Below are 20,852 nucleotides of genomic sequence, written 5' to 3'. Positions count from 1 at the left end.
TACTAATTTTTAGGCATCCATACTTTTGAACAATGGCGATGATGGTAACACTAATATTGTCCATTAATTTCTCGTGAAGGAAGATGGTCTTTGTCTAAGTCTTCATAAATCACAATTTTATACATGCTTATGTAATTTTTTATAGATCTTTGATCACTTATTTTTGTTTTGACAATTAGCCAAGCTTTGATGAAACTGATTTTCCAGTGCCTCATGTGGGTTACCATAGTTTGTCACAAATTTCCACAGGCTTTTACTATCACTGACTGCAGGGAACAAAGCTGTCAGCTTATCATTTCCCATTTTCTTTCTCTTGGTTATTAGGAAGTGCAGTTAAACAAAATGGGAATTGAAGCTGCATGGCAAAGCGAAAGAAAGTCACATTCATTTCAGAACCATGTCAAAGTCAAAGGAAAGACCGAGAAATATAAGCAGCTGCTGGTCTCATGTGTATCATTTGAAGACAGCAGTTTGCACTGTACAAACATAAAACTAATGCAAGAAAAGACCTCAGGAAGAGGAAAGAACTGCCTTTGCGATTTGAGAGAAAAGACCTTTTTTATTTTATTAATGTGTCTTTTGGTTAAAATTCATAGTTGTCATGCAAAATAAATCAACTTCTTTTCCTGTAATGTGACCTGAAACCGCTTCTGAGTGAATAAGATATGAACCCTAAATGTTCACAGCCTTTACCCTGACATATTCAATCAGATCATGAGGCGCTGGTGAAGCTGCCAAGTACTCAAGACATCATTGTCATTCTTATTAAAGCTTAGCATCAAACAAGGCCTGTTCTGTCTTGGAAACACATGTTTGAATACTACTTATAATCAAAGTAACTCCATTTATATCAGTGCACTAGCTAGCTGAAATGGTATTTTAGGGTATACAGAATCCTTATTCATTCCCACTCAGTGATCTATTTCTTTTTAGAATTTTTTTCAAAGATTACCTTGTATGGATGTCCTAATATCCTAATAATTCAGTTTTTATATACCACTGAGTCTCTTGTTTTGATACGGGATTTGTAATACAGACTTAGGTAGCTGGGACATGCACTGGTCATATCTGTGTTTAATTTCTCTCTGTTATTTATATATCATAGTTCCTATGGACGTCACTCTTCACTAAATAGAAACATAAAGATGCCATTTCTGCTGTGCACAGTCTCTTTTTCCACGGCAATCCTGTTTTTCGTACCGTTCTACAGAAAATTATTTTGCTAATAGAACTGGTTATGATGCTCTTGCCTATTGTCCAAAAATCCATTCATCTAACAGTTATTAGTGGAAGCGTACAAAAAGCTACTAGCCTTCCTTTTAGGGCGGGTTGGGGGTAGAAAGTAATCTGATTTGGTTTTCTCTGTTTTAAAAATATTTTTGGGAATATATTTATCAATACATTTTCTGAGTTTAGTTCAGATACACTGTAGACTCCTGAAACTAAAGCTGATTAAATAATTCACTCTGTCATGTTAATTCATTAAATTTTTACTTCTCTCCTCAAATTTCTCAGGTTTACGTATTTGAAATTATTTTTCCTAGTCTGGAACCTCAGCGGCAATTAATTTCAAAACATTTGCTTTTTGAATTTGAAATTTATGCCATATTGATTAGTTATGTAATTCACCCTGTATTATTTTGAGAGTTGCATTGCTTACACAACAAATTCTTTACTAATTCCAAGCAGTACAGTAAAATATTACACTTGAAATTCACTTTCATTAAATATTTAAATATTTTAAATTTAATTTTTAAAATATTTATCGTAAAAGAACATGTCTCTCAGGAGGTTCACAAAAGATGAACATGAGTAGCTCACAAACATGAAGTTCATTTTCAAAATTACTGAATATCAGTAGAAAATAGTTCTCATTAATTATGCAGCCATTATTTTTGTGAAAATAACTTGTATTCATAGAAATAGGATGCTTATTTTTGTATTAACATATTTCTTTCACCCTTTGAGACATGCAGTTTGTTTTCTAGTCTTGTGCATCTCTTGAGAATGAGGACTAAGAGCATTATTTTCACCTGCTGGAGAGGTCACAGTTTTACCAAGAAACTGTGTGCTTAAATTGAAGTATTTGAGCAGTCCTATTGATTTAAAATTCTCTGATAGATTCAGGACACCATTTGAATTCTGGAGAGATGCTACTTAAGTAAGCAAAAATGTCATTTATCAGAAAGAGAAAACTGAAGTTAAGAGAAGAATTTTAGCAATGCACTCACTGACTCCTGGAAGTCTACTAAATTTGAAAATAAATTAACAAATAGAAGTCAACTAATTATAGTGTGAGAGCTAGTATTCCTTAAATGTAAGTAAAGTAGTTGCATGGGCTTTCTTTGCCTGAGCAAAAGTGGATTGAGGAAGAGGGAATTTGTTTTTGAGGTAGAAAAATCTCATTTATCATGGACAGAAGAGTATTCTCACTGTGGCTGACCAGTATGAGAGGACATGCGGAATTTGGCTTAAATGTTAAATGGGAATTTTAATTCATTTTTTCAATATATATTCATTTCGACTTTAATGCAGTTTTCTCTTATCACAACCCCTATCCTCATTCACGATGTTATTTTCACCCAAGGTTGTTTAAATCATCAAAGGGCCATGGTCCTCTCTTCTAGAAACTGTACAAGAAAACCAGATGGCGTTCATCTTCCCTCATTATAGCACTAGTGTGCACATCTCTGCAACTGAGCAAGGCATTGCAGGTTCCTGAATGATCAGGGTAAAGAAGAGGCTTCTGAGGGCACAGTTCATCTGGTTAGATGAATAGCACTCTGTAAGTGTCTTTCTTTCCATTGAGGAAGTCTACGATGCCTAGCTTGGCACAGATGCTTGCAAGATGAATCCCACTATGGTGACAGACATTTCCCCAAACTGGCCAGTTCGAGCCTGCTCCGGTGAAGGAGCCGAGTTATGTGGGAGGACACCCTGTCAGAGCAGAGATCTTCAGACCAAGAGAGGTGGAGACATGGTGAGACATGTTGATATGCTGGGAGTCACATCACTGACAGAGTCTGGGACATGTCTGTTACCAAGCACACTCTCAAATTCTCACTGTGTTCAGCTATCTCCAGATCATTAGTATCATTAGATTTGTTTATCTGCTGCATCTTTTCCATCCTCTTTCCCAAGAGGAACTTGAATCTGCATTAATGTTTGGCTATGATCAGCAATCTAACTTTCAATACAGCTCAAAAACACATTGTACAGTGTCACATGGCATCTCCCCATCAATTGTGGTGTTGGTGGTGTTGTATTCCTCTCTTCTCACCACAGCCAGTTTGCTAGAAAAATACCATTTGGAGACTACAGATAGTGATAGTTCTTAAACATACTGAGAACTTCAGTCAGTCTTAGAGTCATTTAAGGATGCTACAAGGTTATTTAGTGTTTAATTACAAAGTTAAAGATAGGGAGCCTTTCAATTTGCTTTCTTTCCACATGGTTATTTCCATCTATGAGCTAAAAGAGAGAAAAAATAGTTATTGCCCCCCAACACTCCCTACATAATTTTTGAAATGAATGTGATTTTCAGTTTTCTAGTAATTTGTGAAGGTTTATTCTAAAAGGATTCAAAAGTTTCTGTTACTTCGCTCAAGCTTCACCTAACTTACTATAGCCTCCTTATTCTGGATAATGAGAGTAATCTTTGTCAAGGTAATTAAATGTTTTCGGTTTTATTTGCATTCAGTTCCTGATGAAACTCTCCGCAGAAGCAGAGAAAAGAAAGTCAGATTAAGTAATTTTTACTGAATTTTAGGAAAGGTCCAGGTTCAGTTTCCTTCAAGAGTGGGGCACAAGGTTATTGTTTTGTGTGAGACAGTTCCATGATCCTTAAGAGTAACCTCAACTACTGAATTTTGCACTTTGATTTTTAATTATGTTGTTGCTAATACTATAAAGCAATGAGATTACTCCTTACTGGATTGCCACGAAGAAAGGGGAAAACAATGGGTTGACCTGGGAAAAGGGATAAACAAATCAGCTTTCCAAATGGAAGCCCAACTCTAAACAGAGAGATCTCCTAGATTAATGTTGCTGGCAGCAATATGCATACCTTGAAAATGGAAATTGCCATAATCTGTGAACTGTAGCTTCTATTTTGTCCAATTTTGACCAATAGACCTTTAACAATGCCCATCACCACATGGCATGCTTCAGAGAAAGACGTGAAGAACCCCAGAGCAGAGAGAACTAGGTTAATTTGTCCCATAGGGAAGCCTACTCCAAAAACCTGGAACATGATGCTATGCATTCCTTGAACATGCACAGCAACATGCCCTTCCCTTCCAAAATTCTCTTATATAAATACATATCATTATATGTGTGTGTATGTAATGTATATTTGAAGAGATATAGAGGATACACACACTTAATATGGCATCTGAATCATCTTGATATATTTCTAAATGCCTTCACTTTTTTTTAAGATATCCTGAGAGAATATCTCATGCATATATCGTACAGATTTAGTTTGCTTATTTACAGTTTTCTAGATTGTCAGTAAAGAGCCAGCATATTTATCTCATTTATTTGCATCAGTAATTTGATTAAAGATAGTTGGAGGATGAAGAAATACATTGCCTAAAATATCCTTGGGAATGTGGCTTTGTTATCAGAAAACTTTTGACATAGAGGAAGATAAAAAGAAGAGCTTATGGTTTAGGATCATTAGTGATTAATTGTGAAGAGTAAAAAATCAGCTTTGGAGGAAGGGGAAATATTTAGCTGTGAGGCATTGCTATGGCAATAAGGAATCCATGTGGAAGATTATGTGAGAGGAAGGGAAGGATAAGCAGGGATAAAGCTGTATGTGAGGAATAAAGTCATCTTTCTTTACATGTTTTTATGCTGCTCTTATTAAGAAAGTTTGTTGGAAAAAAAATGAGCTTCATAAGCTAGCCTCTGTTTTTTAAAAAGCAAGATAGTCACAGTGTTTGGTTTGGCACTGTCACCCGTCAGGGGACTCTTGGTAGACAGCTGTTTAGGAGACCTGAACGTGAGGAAGGACTCTCTGAGACGGGCTCCTCAAGGTCTGTGGGATTTAAATCCAAACCCAAGCGTCCTGTTTTCTGTGGGTGTGCACTGTGTGCTCCTACCTGTGAAGAAGGAAGAGGGTAGACCTGCCAGTGCCAGGCTGGCCTGCTCCGAACCCTGAGCCCTCCTGCCCAGGGCCACAGGCACCCCGGGAGCTGAGGTGCCTCGTGGGAAGGCACACACCACCCCTCAGCTCCCGGGTGGGCTAAGCGCGTGCTCCCTCCTTCACCAGAGAAACTCAAAGTAGGAGATACCGATGGGAAGGAGGACTGCAGCAGGAGAGAAAATCACTTAGGTGACTTGGGAGGTTGGCATGATTTAATTAGGGGCAGGAAATGAGACTGGAGGAGGAAAACTTGCTGTAGGGGTTAGGGAACATGTGAGAACCTGAGGAGGTTGAAGCAGGAAGAGGAGAGGGAGAGGTGAAGGGGACTGGAGTGTGTTGCATCGAGGGGAAAAGAGGGAGATGTGGAGAGGTGCAGCAAATGAAGAAGGAAGGGACATGTGGGAGGCTTGGGAGATTATGGAAGGAAGAAAGGTGGTGGCACAAGCGAATGATGGTAATGTGGACTCCTTAATAGCCTGCCACTCATTTGAATTGGGTCTCTTATTGATGAACAAAAGTCATAAAAGGATTGGTCTATTTCAATTGGTCTATTTCAGGTGTTGCAGATGAGGGCAGATATGTTCAAGTGCACATACCTGCACATACAGGGCCCACAGGCCTGCAGCTGCGTAGGCCTAGTACGCTAGCTGTTGTGTTTGGAAGCAACAAGCAGATGGCCACAAAAAGTGACTTTTTGCAAGTAACCTCCTTGTGGGTACTAGTACTTGGACAGATACCAGATAAAACTGAAGCTATTTTTATTCTCTGGAAGATGGAATCAGACTTGTCCTAATTTTCTATTCTGATTATTCATCATTTCTTCTCTTTGAGTGCTCCTCTTTGACAAAACTAATCGGTACCTAATAGCCAAAGAGTTAAACAAGACGTACTTCATCACTAATGCATATCAGTGCCTAAAGAGCCTCATGTCTCATACCAGACCTTTCTAAGAGTTCTTCCCGTAATTAGATCCCATTTGTAACTCAAACCCACAGCTCCACAGCCCTGTTAATTTTCAAATTGGTTTGTTTTGGTTCAGGAAGCCTTTGAACAGAAAGGGCTGCATCCTGACATATTGTCATATCCAAGCATCAACAGCTCTGGCATGTGAAAAGGTCATGCCACCAAGCATTAACATTTCAGAATAGCAATTATATTAATTCATTTAAATAAGAATTTTTTTGCTGTCCGGTAGCAATAGATGCAATCTATGCAGGAGGAAAGACCAGGAAGGCCTCAAATCAGGTCCTGTGCCAATGTCATCTTCTTAAAATAGAGACCCAGAAAAGTTCAGATGGAATGAGTGAGTTGTTCTGATAAGAAGAGGCAAGTGTTCATGCATAAGAACAAGGAGAGTGGGGCTATTGCAGGAAGCAGCCCTGGAGTGCAGGAGCTTAGAGAAGGGACTTGTTACTGCCACCTCATATGCTTTGAAAGGAGCGGACAGATTCATTCAGAAGAGAGCAGTTCTATGTGCTGTCCAGGGTTTTCCAGCTTCTCCCAAGCAGGGAAAGGGCCAGAACTGAAAGACAGACTCACAGGCTTTGATTCTTCCTTCTTGCAAATACCCAGATGCTATTCGTTGGTGGACAAATCATATGGGAAGGAAAGGACAGGCTGCTGAGGACAGCACAGAGACCAAAAATGCCCATTTCAAAAATGCCATGTTTTGAGGGGATTGCAGTAAAACACTCTGAGGATTTTTTCTTCCTATTTCCAGAAAATTTTTATTCCAAAATGTGAAAATACTTGGAGTTTAAGCCTATTCTTACTAGCAAGAGAGTACTTTTTTCAACATTAAAATTTTTTAAAGTCCTGAATGATTAATGAAGTTGACAATTATGTCCAAACTGTTCTGCAAATACCCTCTGAATACAACAAAATCTCAAATCTAGCTAGGTTTATTGTCAGTTTAATTATACTTTCAGTTCAGTACAGTTTAACTATGCACTCAGCACATACGTGGACTGTAAGCTCTTTGGTGCAGAGCCTTTCTTTTAATTTTGTACAGCTCCTGGTTTAATTGAGCCCTTATTTTGATAGGTCATTACTGTCATACAAAATGGTAGAGCATATATCTGTCAGCAAATAAAACAGTAGCTCATCAGAAGGAATAAGAAATTTTTATAAGTTCTTTATTGGCCCCATATCTGAATGCTTATTACTTACAGTACCTTTATGTACTGTGAATATTTTAATTATGTTACAAGTTGTCAACAAAACAAATGGAGCCAGGCTTCCTTTGGATTCTCATCTTCTTGTCCCTACAGCCCCACTGTCCAGTCCCAGCTCCTCTCTGATAAGTTCCCTTTGAGGCCCATCTTCAATCTTAAGAAAATTCTCTTACACAGGAATGAAAGTAAAATAATTTTTTGCATTTTTGGCCATCTGGTCAAATATCGAGAAGCTGAATGAGACCCAGATTGAAGGGCCAACCATTCAGACTAGTCAGCTCACTGAAGAATGATCTTTTTTGTTTTGTCTGGTTTTAGTTCCAGCTATGATAACTTCCTATCCAAATACCACCTTGGCAACACAAGGTCAGAAGAAGGAGATGAGCTGCACGGCACATGGAGAGAAACCCATCATAGTCCGCTGGGAAAAAGAAGACCGAATCATTAACCCTGAAATGTCCCGTTACCTTGTTTCCACCAAGGAAGTTGGAGATGAAGTGATCTCTACTCTGCAGGTAAAAAAGCAAAGTGACCCGCGACTCATCTACATGTGTGAGAGTGTGTCTGATTTGGTTTTGATAGGGATGTACAGCTACCTCTGCCCTACAAGGTCAGAGCCCCACCACTCGCTCCACCCGTGGTGCAGCCCTGGAGAGCTGGCAGCAAGAGGAGGTAGAGGAAACCTCTGCATCCCACCCCCCAGAAAAATTAGTCTCCATCTTCCCATGCTCCAGAGGCAACAAGAGAGTAAGCCCGGCTTGCACACACACCCCCCACCACCACCACCATCCTTTCTGTCTCAGGAGCAACATGGCTCATGCCTTAGCCTGCCCTTCCTGTGACGGCACAGCTCAGTTTTGAGTACACTGCTGATAAGCACTGAGTGAATATCTGACCCCTAGCTCTGATGTGTTTCAGGCTTACCTTCACCAAAAATATTAAGCCGTTTTGAGATAAAAATGCTGTCTTTTTAAAGCACTTTTTCTCCCTCCCTTTCACTTTGTGGGACTTGTCAGAGCATTTCACAAAGTCAGGTTAGTCATCAGATTCAAAGTGAGATGGAAAGAAATGGCACATGTAGATACGCAAGTAGTGTATCTACTGCTGCCAGTAGTATTTGGCACTTATTGTACACAGTAGCAGAAGTCACTAGAGCCACCTAGCAAACGGTCATAGTCTGCATCTTCACTTCTGCTTCTGTGACAGGCAGCTGTCTGGTGGAGTGGGAACCATGCATCTCTACTTGCCTGACAAATCAGTATGTGGGACTTTGTAAACTCTTAAGTGGCTGACCTGGGTTAGATTGAGGGGCTACCTGAGTGGCATTGCTGTTTTGGGGACTTAAGTTTCCCCAAGATGCCATGGAAGCACAGGAAACTCCTGCTGTTTTGGTGTCACCTACAATGGGTGGGGCTATGATGTTGCACTCAATATACCAGGGTACAGCTTTTTCCACTCAAATTTAAAATTTACCAACATAAGCAAGTTATCAGTCCATTCCTTTATATTTTTACATGTGCCTTTATGAAACCTAAAAGAATTTTTAAAAAATTCATATAGATTTTCAGTCAAAAATCTTGATTTTCCATTTTGCAGTCACATTCTTAAAAACATTTTTACCAGGCTTAAGGAAATAATTCTTTAGTTCTCTGGTGATTGTCTGTATTCTAGTGTAACTCTTAAGGTATATCTCTTTCTTTACTAGCCAAAAATTGTGTTGGATGATACCCAGTAAAAAAATCTGGTTTTGATCTCTCTGAGGGAGCTTTGTCATTGATTTCTATGAGGAAGAATAAGTTCTATGTGTGACTTTGTTCATATTAGTATATTTGTGTTACAAATAATATTTAATTATAGGGTAGACCCCTAGACCTCTCTGCCCTCATTCGTCTTATTGGCTTTAATAAGATAATGCCTGGATGCACAACAATATTTCTTTTTGGAAGGCTGGAGACCTGCTTGGAGAATTCTCTTCTGAAGCAGTGGTGTACGGTAGTGGCATTCTACATCCATATGTATGTTACATACAAAACCTTTGACTTCAGAGAGATAAAATTCCCCAAAACTAGAAAATGTCAGGATTAAGGTTATCTCTGAAGCTTTTAACTCGGTGCTTTTGCATGTCTGCATGATGATGTGATCTTTAGTTGTATACTCAGCTTTTATTTTTTCTGCAGGACCCCTGCCTCAGTCAGGCATGACTGGATTTTCTCTGGAGTTGAATTAGGGTTGAGTAATGAAAGACACTGTGTGATGCAAGGCTGATCATTGAAACCAAACTTTTCACAGGTGGCCAATAATTGTGTGTTCTTTGTTTTCTAGGTACTTGCCTTGAGCCCTTGGGGTCTGATTTGCAGAAGTACTAAGCCCTCATAGCTGCAGCTTAACTCAATGGAAGCTGTTATGAACACATGAAATGCTATTTATTGCTAAGGACTCTGAGGGGGGGAAAGAAGGCCCTAGATGTATCAAATTGGGCTCTGAAAAATTTTGTTTTCCTATCTGAAAGCTCAGCCACACGTGCAACTTAACACAGCTTGACAAGTTACCACATCTCAGATGATAACTCTCCAATATCCTTGTAGCGAGTGGGAAATTACTCCATTTATCTTAACCAGTGGTGAATGAGAGTTGTGCTCATATTACCTTGGCTTTGCTGAGGAATAAAGAGCATGTGGAGTTACCATGGCTCAGCTAATATGTGGCAACTTGTCAAGCAGCCACAAACATTATCATATGTCTGGTTCCTTAATTCCCCATACGAAATGGTGGTAATACTCTTCATGATGTCAGGGTTTATGAAAATAAATTCACTCATGTTTCTGAAATGGGTATTGCATAGGTGAATGCCACAGAAAAGGCTAGGAGAAAATGAATAAGTCTGTCTTCAGGGCACAGTTTGAACTGTGTGCAGTAAATAAAGTGTGGAGCAGCACACTGAACAATGAGAAGAAAATGGTATTCAGAATATCTGCTCATTTAAAAAAATCCTCTCCCTATTGTACGTTGAATGAAGCAGTGGTCCTGTAGAAAAATATCATTATGATCATGTACGTAAAGATTATGTATAACTTTCTATGTTATTAAATAACAAATTGCAAAGAAAGACCACCCGAAATTTTATTATGAGGCACCATGCTGAATACTACAGGGTTCACCACCAGTGTTTGAACCTTTATTTCCTCCACACAGACTTCAGCCACTTGAGTTATTTTCAGAAATAACTGGAAAAATTTGGAGGCAGCAGGAGGCACCATTTTGTATGGAAAATTTCAGCCAACTGTTAAATGCTTGGCAAACTTGTGAGTAACTGCAAACAAGACTCCTAATGAGAAGCTACAGGAATAGGTGCTGCTCCAACTCCTGACTACACATGTAGAGCTGATAGCCTGCTTCCTCAGCCCAGGTGTTGCTAGTTTTGATAAGTCTCAGTATTGTAGATGCTTTACGATGCCTATGTATGTATGTGTATAACATGCAATATCTATTTATTACTGTCAAGTAAAACAGTTTGTACATTTTTTCTTGCACCGTACAGAAAAGCTGTTGGTTTATTTTCTCTGCGTGCTGTTCAATCAATCACTTCTTTTCAAACCACCTATAGATTTTGCCAACTGTGCGTGAAGACTCTGGCTTCTTTTCCTGCCATGCCATCAATTCTTATGGGGAGGATCGTGGAATAATTCAGCTCACTGTGCAAGGTAGGAAGAGGACAACGTAAGGAAAAAAACACAGCTATTGTAGTACAGTAAGTGTATGCCATCCTCAGAAATCTGTTGGGGGAGGGAGGCTCTGATTCCTAATTAAATGTATTCCTCATTGTCAAAGAAATGAGGAGCCGCATTAAGATGCTCAGTCTTTCATTTTCCAGCATCACAGAGTAAATCAAAATAAAGGATGAACTCAAGTCTTTCTAGATCTGTACAAATTAATAAGGAGAATTTTTCTTAAATACACTAGCTGAGAATCTACTAAAGATACATAAAACTATCATCTTCAGTAGGGACAGTGGGTATGAGGAGGTTACTTTTTGGGGGGAGAGGCAGAAGGTTGCATTTGTTTTTAAAGAACAAGTATGCTTAAAACCCAAGTCTGAAATAAAGCAAAAGTGATCTGACTTTATCTCTAGAGAAATGTTAAACCTACTGTGGATCTTTAAACAAAATATTTCAAGTTTAATCAGTCAAAATAAATTGTAATCAGTTTGCACAATGCAAACGCCAGGAACCTACGTGGCCTGGGGCTGGGGTTCCCCTCCTGCAGGGTTTCACTTGGGCAGGCAGCAGCAAGTCCTGGAGTGGCAGAGGTGACAGTATTTGAGATGCAGAGCATGGGCAGGACTCAGCCACTGGCCACTGCTTATTTCTGTGCGATGCTTGTTCCTGTGCTTGTATGCCTTTGAGCATGCACACAACAAATTTTTAGGACTTGCAAATTTCTTTCTCCCCACTCTTGATTTCAAGTAACAGCAGATTTCAGTGAATGCCTAAGGCAGCCCTGTCAAAAAATTCAGGTGGAGTTTGGGGACAGGTTCTCAGTTACACCACTGCTCATTTAAACTGCCATGACAATTTGAAGGGGCATTAGAATGGGTATAAATGCTATCTATTTACATCCTTAACTCCAGAGGCAGAAAGAGGCTTTAGTGTAATTTCACAGTGTTATCAAATTATTCTGTTACTAAGTGAACACCTTTAAACATACGCAAAGAGATAGAAATTTTACTCCCACCCACCACCAAATTTAGCACTTTTAAGTTTATTATTCATATTTCTACCATCACCTTTTGTGTAAAAACTGTAGAAGTATCAGTGAAATGTGGTGTTCAAGGCAAAAATCTCGTCTAGCATGAGTAGTCCAATCTGGAGTGCTTTTAAGGAAATGCAACTCTATGTTGCATATAAGGTTAAATGAAAGTCAGTATTCAGGATTACATCAGTGACTCATAGTTGTAAAGTGACTTTTCCTCCCTCTGTTGAGTATTCTTCAGCAGGTGATTAACTGGCTCAGGGTACTAATGAGTGACTGGAGAAAATGCCCCGAGAGCTTACCACCCGTAAGCTATGCCAGTGCCACGTTCATTAACGATATCTTGTTAAGAATACTTTCTTCTGACTAAAACTGTGTGTGTGTGTTTACTCAGAGCCCCCCGACCCTCCTGAAATAGAAATCCGAGAGGTGAGAGCACGCAGTATTGCCCTCAGATGGACCATGGGATTTGATGGAAACAGCCCAATCACCGGCTACGATATCGAGTGCAAGAACAAGTCGGGTAAGAAATAATCTTCCTCTGAAGTAATCCCCATTGCTAGTCATTCATCACTGAATTTGTATCGTAAAAGAATTCATAAATTGAAACTGCCTGATGGAAATTTTTACCATGGTTTATTTAATCTTCCACAGTAAGATTTATCTTCATTTGTTGTCTTTTTTTTTTTTTTGAGGTAGGGTCATTAAGTTTAGCAATTGCTGCTTTTCCCTTTTACCAGAGAAACCTACACGTAAGGGGAACAAATTTTGTTGTAAAACAAACCGTTCTAGGTGGTAGCTGGTATGATGGCTTTGCCAGCTGATTCTTGGTCCCTGTTCTTATCTTTTCTCCATTCGGATTTTTTTTTTTCTTTTCATTTTCTATTTTTCCCCATAGAAAAAATACCTGCCTTTACAAATTATCTTTTCCTGTAGTGCTGATTTCTAGAAGTTATTTTCTATCGATATATAAGTACATGGCATCTTCCCTGGAAAGTTAGCAGTGAAAAAGTGTAGTTATGAGAATCTCCAGACGAAGAAAGCTGTGTGGTAGTTGGCTGAAGCACCACGCAGAGTTTTCAGTAACATACTGGAAATACTCTGAAGGATAAGATCAGTGGCACATATTGGGAGGGCAATGCAAGCAGATAACTTTCTGCTAGGTCACCATGTAGTCACATCAATGAACATCTAATAAGATGAATGAGGTTAATAGTTAAAAAAAAATGCAACCCCCTAAGTCAGGAAAGTATTCCTGTTCCTGTTTGTATTAAGCCTCAAAAATATTCACTATTGAAATCTGAAAACATTCAAGGTGCATTGGAACTATGTTTGTGATGTAAGATCACACTTAAAATTAGGCACATTGTTAAGCACTGTCCCTGAGTCATGATTTGAGAAGGGACTGGAAAGGAAATTGCAATGGAACAATGTTTTCATATTTCAAGTAAGGTTAAAAAGACACTGAGAAATTATCTTGTACTATTTTATGTTGGAGTTTGTTGCACTACTTGTAAGGGGATGTAGTCCACTAATAGGAATGCTCTATGTGTGCTTATTAGTGAAACACTCTGTTTATTAAAGCAACTATAGTACATTTATAGTCTTCCACCTTTAGTGCTGGGATGTAAAAATGTACTCGTTCCTAAAATTCTAAAATTTGCCATTTTTTAAAAATTATTCTGCTACCCATCTTTACTATTCTTCATTTGTCTACATTGTGTATTTCCTTTGTGCTTTACTTAGGCAAAAATGTCGTGACGCTTTCATTACTAGATAAAATATTTTCAAGAGTGTTAAATTATCAGTCACCGTTTTTGCATTGGCTTTGTAAATTAAATTGATAATGTACAGGTGAGCATGGTACCTGAAAGATTACAAGTGAAAATTCCCCACTGAGGCTGTGGTCAGGAATCACAGCTTTGGAGATGTAGACTAGGCAAGGGTGCCTTCATGGGACACGTATACCTAAAAGTTTCTGGGCTTTGTTTTCTTTTTGATTCTTTTCCTTTCTTTCCAACCACCCACCTGCTCCAGAACAGTTTTTGAAAGTCATTCTTGCTTGATAGGCTCCTTTCTCACTCTTAAATATCACTTGTATTTCTGAATCATGTAACTCAGCATAACCCCATCCAGGAAGATTGAGCTGCTTTCCTTTGATTGAAGCAGTGGTGGAAAGGGACTTCAGAGCTCTAAAACATCTTTGTTAGATTTAGTTCAATGTTTTCAAGTGATAATGCAGAATGCAGGCAAAGATTAAGTGGTAATCACTGCAAACTTGCATTGCAAAATTATGTCTCTGTAATACGGCAGTGATAAATCAATAGCAAGACAGCAAATGAAGCGCCATCAGATTGGATGAAAACATCAAGACACAACATAGTGATAAAGGTTAAAAAATTGAAAGAAAGAATAACAGGTGGCAGAACTGGTGTTGGAGAAAATATTTCCTTGTCTGTATATGAAGACAAATACTGGAGGTCATGTCCTAAAAAGAACAGATTATCTCACTGCAAACAACAGAAACGTCATTGTTTTAGAATCTGAGGCTGAATGTTTGGAGAAACTAGGATCAGGTTTTCGAATTCTTGCATACGATTTTTGTCATTTATTAAATCATCAAGAAGATGAAACACCAAAGATGGTTCCTGAAGAACTTGCACAGGGTAGTTGGGGGGAAGTTAGAACAAAGAAAAGGGAATTAAGAAAACTTCTCACAGTTTCCAGATATTAAAGGGACAGATGAAAACTTAGGTAAAACATTCACTTAGGTAAAACATTCACAATCCAGATGGTAAGCTCAGGGAACATCCTGCCAAGGCCAAAGTAAAGCTGTAAGCTGCACAGTTGTGTTTAATGAGAATTTTCCACCTACGTTGCTTACCCTGAGGACTCAGAAATGGGTTTACAGCAGGATGCATCATCTAGGCTTCTCAAGAAGGAAAACCGCAGAACTTTTCAGGTTCAGAGAATGTGCAGGTGACCACATACCATGCATGGACTTCACTATACGGTGCTGCCCTCGTGTATCCTATCTACCCCTGCCGTGCCATCAGACAAAAAAGACACATTACTTACCCCCTAGAAGGAGCATGGAGTTGCCTGTCACATGGGTAGGTGGCATCTGTAGGGTCCAGTTGCCATGGAGGAGCAATAGGAATAGTGGGAGCTCGGCATTTCAGGCTGTTTCAGTACTTAGGTAGAATGCCTGTCTGTACAGGAGTGCGCCTGTGGCACTCAGACCTGGCCCTTCATTGAAACCACTGATGTGCAGCCATCAGACTTTTCCATCGGAGGTGTACAAAAAGGTTTGAAGGTAGGAACAGGTATGTGGGTCCTTCTTTGTGCCTCTCTCCTCATCCTTTTTATTTTCTGTGTCATTAGGGAAAGCTGACTTTCCCTAATGACACAAAAAACAAGAAGGAGGGGCAAACTGAACATCAGTTCCGCTGAAGTCCTGATCTGAAGGGAGAGGACTGTGCTTTGCGCTTTCTTGTGCTCCCGTGTGAGCGGAGCATCCTTCAGATGCCTTGGCAGAGCCGGGGGGTTTCCCCCAAACCTGCCAAGGGAGCGGCGGCGCGCCCGGGCTGGCGCGGCAGCTGCCTGCAGTACCGGCAGTGGCCACCGGATGGCAGCGCCGGCCCGGGCCTGGGAGCGGGCAGCCCCGACCTTCCCCGAGAGGAGCCTCGGCGAGCGAACGGGCCCGAACTGTCCTCCGCAGTCATCCCAAAGCTTCCGTCTTTATTTCAGGAAAGGGTGGAAAGGTGCTGGTTTTCACAAAATAATAATTTTTTCATAGATTGTGACGGCGTGCATTTATATAACACTGAGAAATGCCTGGGTGTAACATTTTATGAGTGGAATAAAGCTTACGTTAAAAATTCCACTTTCTTTTAACACTTTTTTTTTTTTGCTAGCCCATTGCTGCTTGTTTTCTGTGCTTTTTCAGTCTTTCTAGGTAAGTAGATTTTAGAGCACTCTGCAACAACAATAAAAACCAGAAGAGCCAGTAGTCAATCTTAGTACCTCACTCAATTACTTACCACATGGGCACAAGCAAATATTTTTAGGGTTTGCCAGAAGAAAACAAAATTAACTTTTTTTTTCTTCTTTTTTTCTTATTAACACTCACATTTTTCAAAACTGAAAACAGTTTTGGCAAGAAATTGATTAACTTCTCCCTGGACTGACTCGGTTTGGAGGGCTTGTTTTTGTTGGTTTACTTTACTCTTCAAAAAGGGGATAGATGTATCAAAAAATACTCCTGAAGTCCATGCATTAGTCATAAATAAACACTGGAAACCTATGTTTAGAAGTACAGAAGGCTGTGAGTTTTCATCTCTCTTTCTCCATGGTGTGTCATTACTTAATCTACTAAGAGTCACAAGAATTTTTCAAATTTGCTTATTTGATTTCAGCAGCTAATATGTACTACAGAGTCCTACCACTCAGAGGTTATTCAAACAACCAAGTGAAAACTTAAACAACTTGATAACATACAGACTATATTACAATAAATTCTTACTATCCTCAAGGGAAATTTAACACATTCTCCATACCAAGCAGGTCTTTTTTTAAAATTCCTTTCCTGTTGGCATGATACACTGGAACAGACAGAGTCTCCTTCTGTGCTAACATTTAACACAATGGAGTGTAACTGCTGGTTAAAATTCTGTAAAGTTTAAGAAATTCTGTGAAGTTGTAGCAAACTGAAAGCAAGCTGTAGCAGCATTGTGTGCAGGTAACTCCTCTACAGCTTCTGAAAGTATCCTACAGAGGAAGCTGTGACAAACTCAGTTACCAAGGAAAAACATATTCAAGTGAATTTGTTTAGCACTTAAATGTCTGATTCCTAAATGTTTTCTGGGTAAATGAAGCCAGACGGACAAGCAAACAGGCCTTGTAACCAGCAAAGCTGCAAATGTCATTGTGACAACTCGTGCATCTTCTAGCAAGCTCATATAAAAGAATTTACACAGTATGTGCAAGTATTTTGTATCTGAGTGAGCTTTCTATTTTTAAACTAGTCTTTCTTATCTGGTGAGCTTTCTGCGATCCTGCCTACAGGGACCCATACTGTAAAACACTCCTGTGGAGCCTCCAGTGACATCCCCTATAGGATGCTGCAGAGGTTAAAGGAGGAACATCGCCTGCAGTAAGAAAGAAATGAAGGATGGCAACTCATAAAAGACATCAAGATGCTTTAAACAGATAGATTCTATTATTTTGTTTGCAGCAATTGAATGCTTGGATGAAAAGGAGGGGTTACTGTGTTTAGCCAGTTTCCATCCTTTTTCCTATTATATGTCTGGAGAATTTATTAAAAACGTAACAGGCAGATTAATAGTAAGCACGAATAATAATAATGTGCTCCTTCTTTTACAGATATATGCAAACAGCTAAGAGAGTTCTACATTCCCCTTGTATTAAACTGCTCCTGCTTCCTAACACAAGTCAGGGAAATAGGATCAGTCCTGGAGGGTGCTGACCCCCATGTCTATGTACTCCAAGCTCGTGCTCACTGTTCACCTATGGTCTGAGCTCCTGGAATTTGGGATCAAACTTTCTGCCTGATCTCTGCTAGTCTCAGAGCCCTCCATTCCTGTTTATCAACTCCCTTGTCCCCCTTTTTGGAGCACAACCAACCTTCTCTCTGGGTGAGGATTCCTGTGAGACAGCAGCTCCCATCTTTTTCATAGTTGTTCCAATGTAGCAATGGTAAAAAACCAATATGTACACACACAGGCACGCACACAAAGCTGGGGAATATTTGCTGCTCTCACCACCCCCTCAAAAAAAGGCAAAGAAGTAACTATTTCCTCAGATTTACTGGTGACCCCAGGGCCGAGATCCCATTATTCATAGCACCATGCTTGGAGCAGTTGGGAGTGCTGTCAAGGAAGGTGATCACTCGATTTGCTCGTAGCAGCAGGCGTTATCTGGGTTAATTCAGCAATGGCAGTATCCCGCTCTGTGAGACGGTTTAACTGCATGCTTGTGTTAGCAATGTTAACATATCTTTTATTTGTCTGTTTTATTTTAATCTCTTATTAAATAGACTCTTGGGATTCTGTTCAGAGAACCAAAGATGTTTCCCCTCAGCTAAACCAAGCCACTATCATTGACCTTCACCCTTCCTCAACTTACAACATTCGCATGTATGCCAAGAATCGCATCGGCAAGAGTGAGGCCAGCAATGAGCTCACCATCACTACCGATGAAGCAGGTACGCTCTGGTTTTGTAGCATCTAAATCGCGCTGGGAATTATTGCTCCTTGACATGAGGAATCTTTACTAGAAATGCTGCTTATGTTGCTGCAGCTGCATTGAAAGAAATATTGAATTGTTCCCATAAAACATTGTGACTTCTGCAACTTCATCGTACAGGCCTGTAATTAAAGCCGTTCAGTGGCATCTAGTGGTCAAAGGAGACATTGTGCTCCAAATTTTCAAGCTGAGGTACTGGAAATGGCACACCTATATCTACAATTAGGCAACTCATTCAACAACATCCTATTTTTAGTGGCGATTCCTCCCCTGTGGGTCTTGTGGCTTTCCTTAGATGCCTAGGTATTAGTATAGGTAACTAATTTAAGCTACCCCCATTTGAGAACATTGATCTACATGAATCATATCTTCCTTTGGTCTTCCATCCGCCACCCCAGCCACCATTTCGTTTTCTGATCACTGTGTAAGTCAGTTGGCTGTCATTAGTTAGTGTCACCCCCTGTTCTTTGTTGTTATGTATTCTTCTACATTGCTACAGGTTTCTGCACCAGGAGGGCTATGCGGGCATTTTCACTTTGACGGCTGGAGCCACTCTTTTGTGCACTTGAATTGCTGCCTTCCAGTGCCGTCTTATTTTTATTTCTCAGGGCTAGCAGAACTGGCAGATGGATAAGGACAGCACAGCCTTGTGCATGCTACCACATCCCAAGGCCTACATGTTACATGTGACATTGGAAAAGACTTATGGGTGAAAAACACAGGGCTACAGCTCTCTGTTTCAGCAGTTAGGAATGAAAATGCTGAATGGCCATAAATACTTCTTCCAGGTATACTTGCAATTATATACAATGTACAAAGGTGTACAGCTGAGAGTAACCCAAGAAGCTTCAACACCCTTAGCCATGAAACTGGGTGGAGTTACTCTGAAAAGTCTTGACCAGACAGGAGCTTGTTCATTTGTATTTGAAAACACATTTTTATCTTGCTAATTTTATTTTTCCTGTTATCTTATGCTAAGTCAGCAATTCCTCCTTCTTTGGGGATTTTGAGAGGAAATCCATAATGCAAGTATCTGGGTGACAGTGTCCTGGCAGTGAAAACCCTACTTCTTTTTCAAGATTCGTGTTGGTCTAGACTTTAAATGCTCGGTGATGGTTTTTCAGTTCAGCTGTTATGAATACAACTGTGTAATTCCTACTCATTTTCTCTGTGGGTGAATTTACTACAGTGAAAATATACCCCTTGTCAGGAGAACGTGCTTTTGGTTCCAAGGGACTTTTTGAATAAGAACAGGACACAAGGGCTCACAGTGAAAAGCAGTGTAAGGAGGAAGCAACATGAGCTGCATTTCTTTTTTCACCAGGTGTCTTTTTCACCCTAGTGGAAGGAAAGGAATGAAGAGTGTTCACATTTTTACAAGCCTTCAGTGAATAGCCTTCCTATCAGTTAATAGTTTATTTCCAAAATATTTATCATTTGATCAGGGTTTTTCTCTTCCTTTGTTCAGTGAAAATGTGAAATGACTAGAGAAGACAGCCTATCCATTCTTCTGGCAAGCACCATCTGTATCCCCAAAATGCCCATCCTTCCTTGTGTGTATACATCAAAGTAGAGGGGTGGGTCTTGGATCTACTCTCTCATTCTCTTTTATTCACCCATGCTTGGAATATTTCTTACTTGCTGAGTTTTTCCTGACTGATAATTAAGTTGTCAGGATCAGCAGCTGGCCTTGAAATAAAAAAACAGCTTCCCTATGAACAGGGTGGAACCTTAACATCATGTTTTATACAGTTCTTTGTAACCAAGTTTCAGAATAATTGATCCTTTTGTCGCTGTCTTTTAAGGAGCCGTCTATTTGGAGAAAAAGACCAGCAGTGTGGAACTGTATTCAAAAGTCACTGATCTACCTAGGGAACAACTGGAAGAGAGGAGGTCAGGCTTAGGCAGAGTATGTGATGGGTTTTGATTTCAGGTGGTGTGCAATGTACAGGAGCATCAGGTTTTGATCACTGTTTACTTCTGTTCTCTGCTTTTACAATAGGAAATGGAGAACAGCATGGGTGCAGGGAATGAGAGAGAAGGTAATGAGAAGGGAGCAAAATAAAGATCCAAGAAAGACGATATAAAAACTGAACAACTGAAACCATGCTATTGCCAAGGGGGTGCAGATTGTGTATCACATATTACAGTGACCTGAGTCGACTAGCACTAGCTATTAGAAAGCAAACTGTAAAGGGTCTCTGTGGCAAAAGGATAGTCAAGAATGACATGATTTCAAAGCTTACAGACCACATCTTTCCCTCCATACAACCACATTTAGCTCCTGTGTTGGAAAATATACTGTAAGTACACACTTGCACTAATGCTTGTCAGAAAAACAAAAGCATTATGGCTGTTGTTTAATACTGAAATCAACAGAGGAAGCTGGGATATCTGGGTTTTCTTTATGTCTTTGTCACAAACTCTGCATGACATTAAGTATGTAAAATAAATGACTTCTTATTTAACATTTCACCATGGTATACCAGGAACAGTTAACTACTCGGGTC

General features: G+C 39.8%; 1 protein-coding gene across 2 annotated transcripts in view; it reads left to right on the top strand.

Annotated features, from left to right (window-relative positions):
• DSCAM (DS cell adhesion molecule) overlaps positions 1-20,852 on the top strand; it is a 401,510-nt gene that overhangs the window by 275,969 nt on the left and 104,689 nt on the right. For both annotated transcript variants that reach the window (XM_075518956.1, XM_075518964.1), the window contains exons 10-13: positions 7,645-7,841; positions 10,931-11,027; positions 12,470-12,598; positions 18,134-18,301. In XM_075518956.1, the coding sequence (XP_075375071.1) occupies positions 7,645-7,841; positions 10,931-11,027; positions 12,470-12,598; positions 18,134-18,301 (591 nt within the window). The remainder of the gene's footprint in view (positions 1-7,644; positions 7,842-10,930; positions 11,028-12,469; positions 12,599-18,133; positions 18,302-20,852) is intronic.

This window comes from Mycteria americana, chromosome 1 (assembly GCF_035582795.1).
Source record: "Mycteria americana isolate JAX WOST 10 ecotype Jacksonville Zoo and Gardens chromosome 1, USCA_MyAme_1.0, whole genome shotgun sequence".
NCBI classification, from domain to species: domain Eukaryota; kingdom Metazoa; phylum Chordata; class Aves; order Ciconiiformes; family Ciconiidae; genus Mycteria; species Mycteria americana.
Note: the sequence above shows the minus strand (reverse complement) of the source record. Positions and strands in the feature narration are given on the sequence as shown.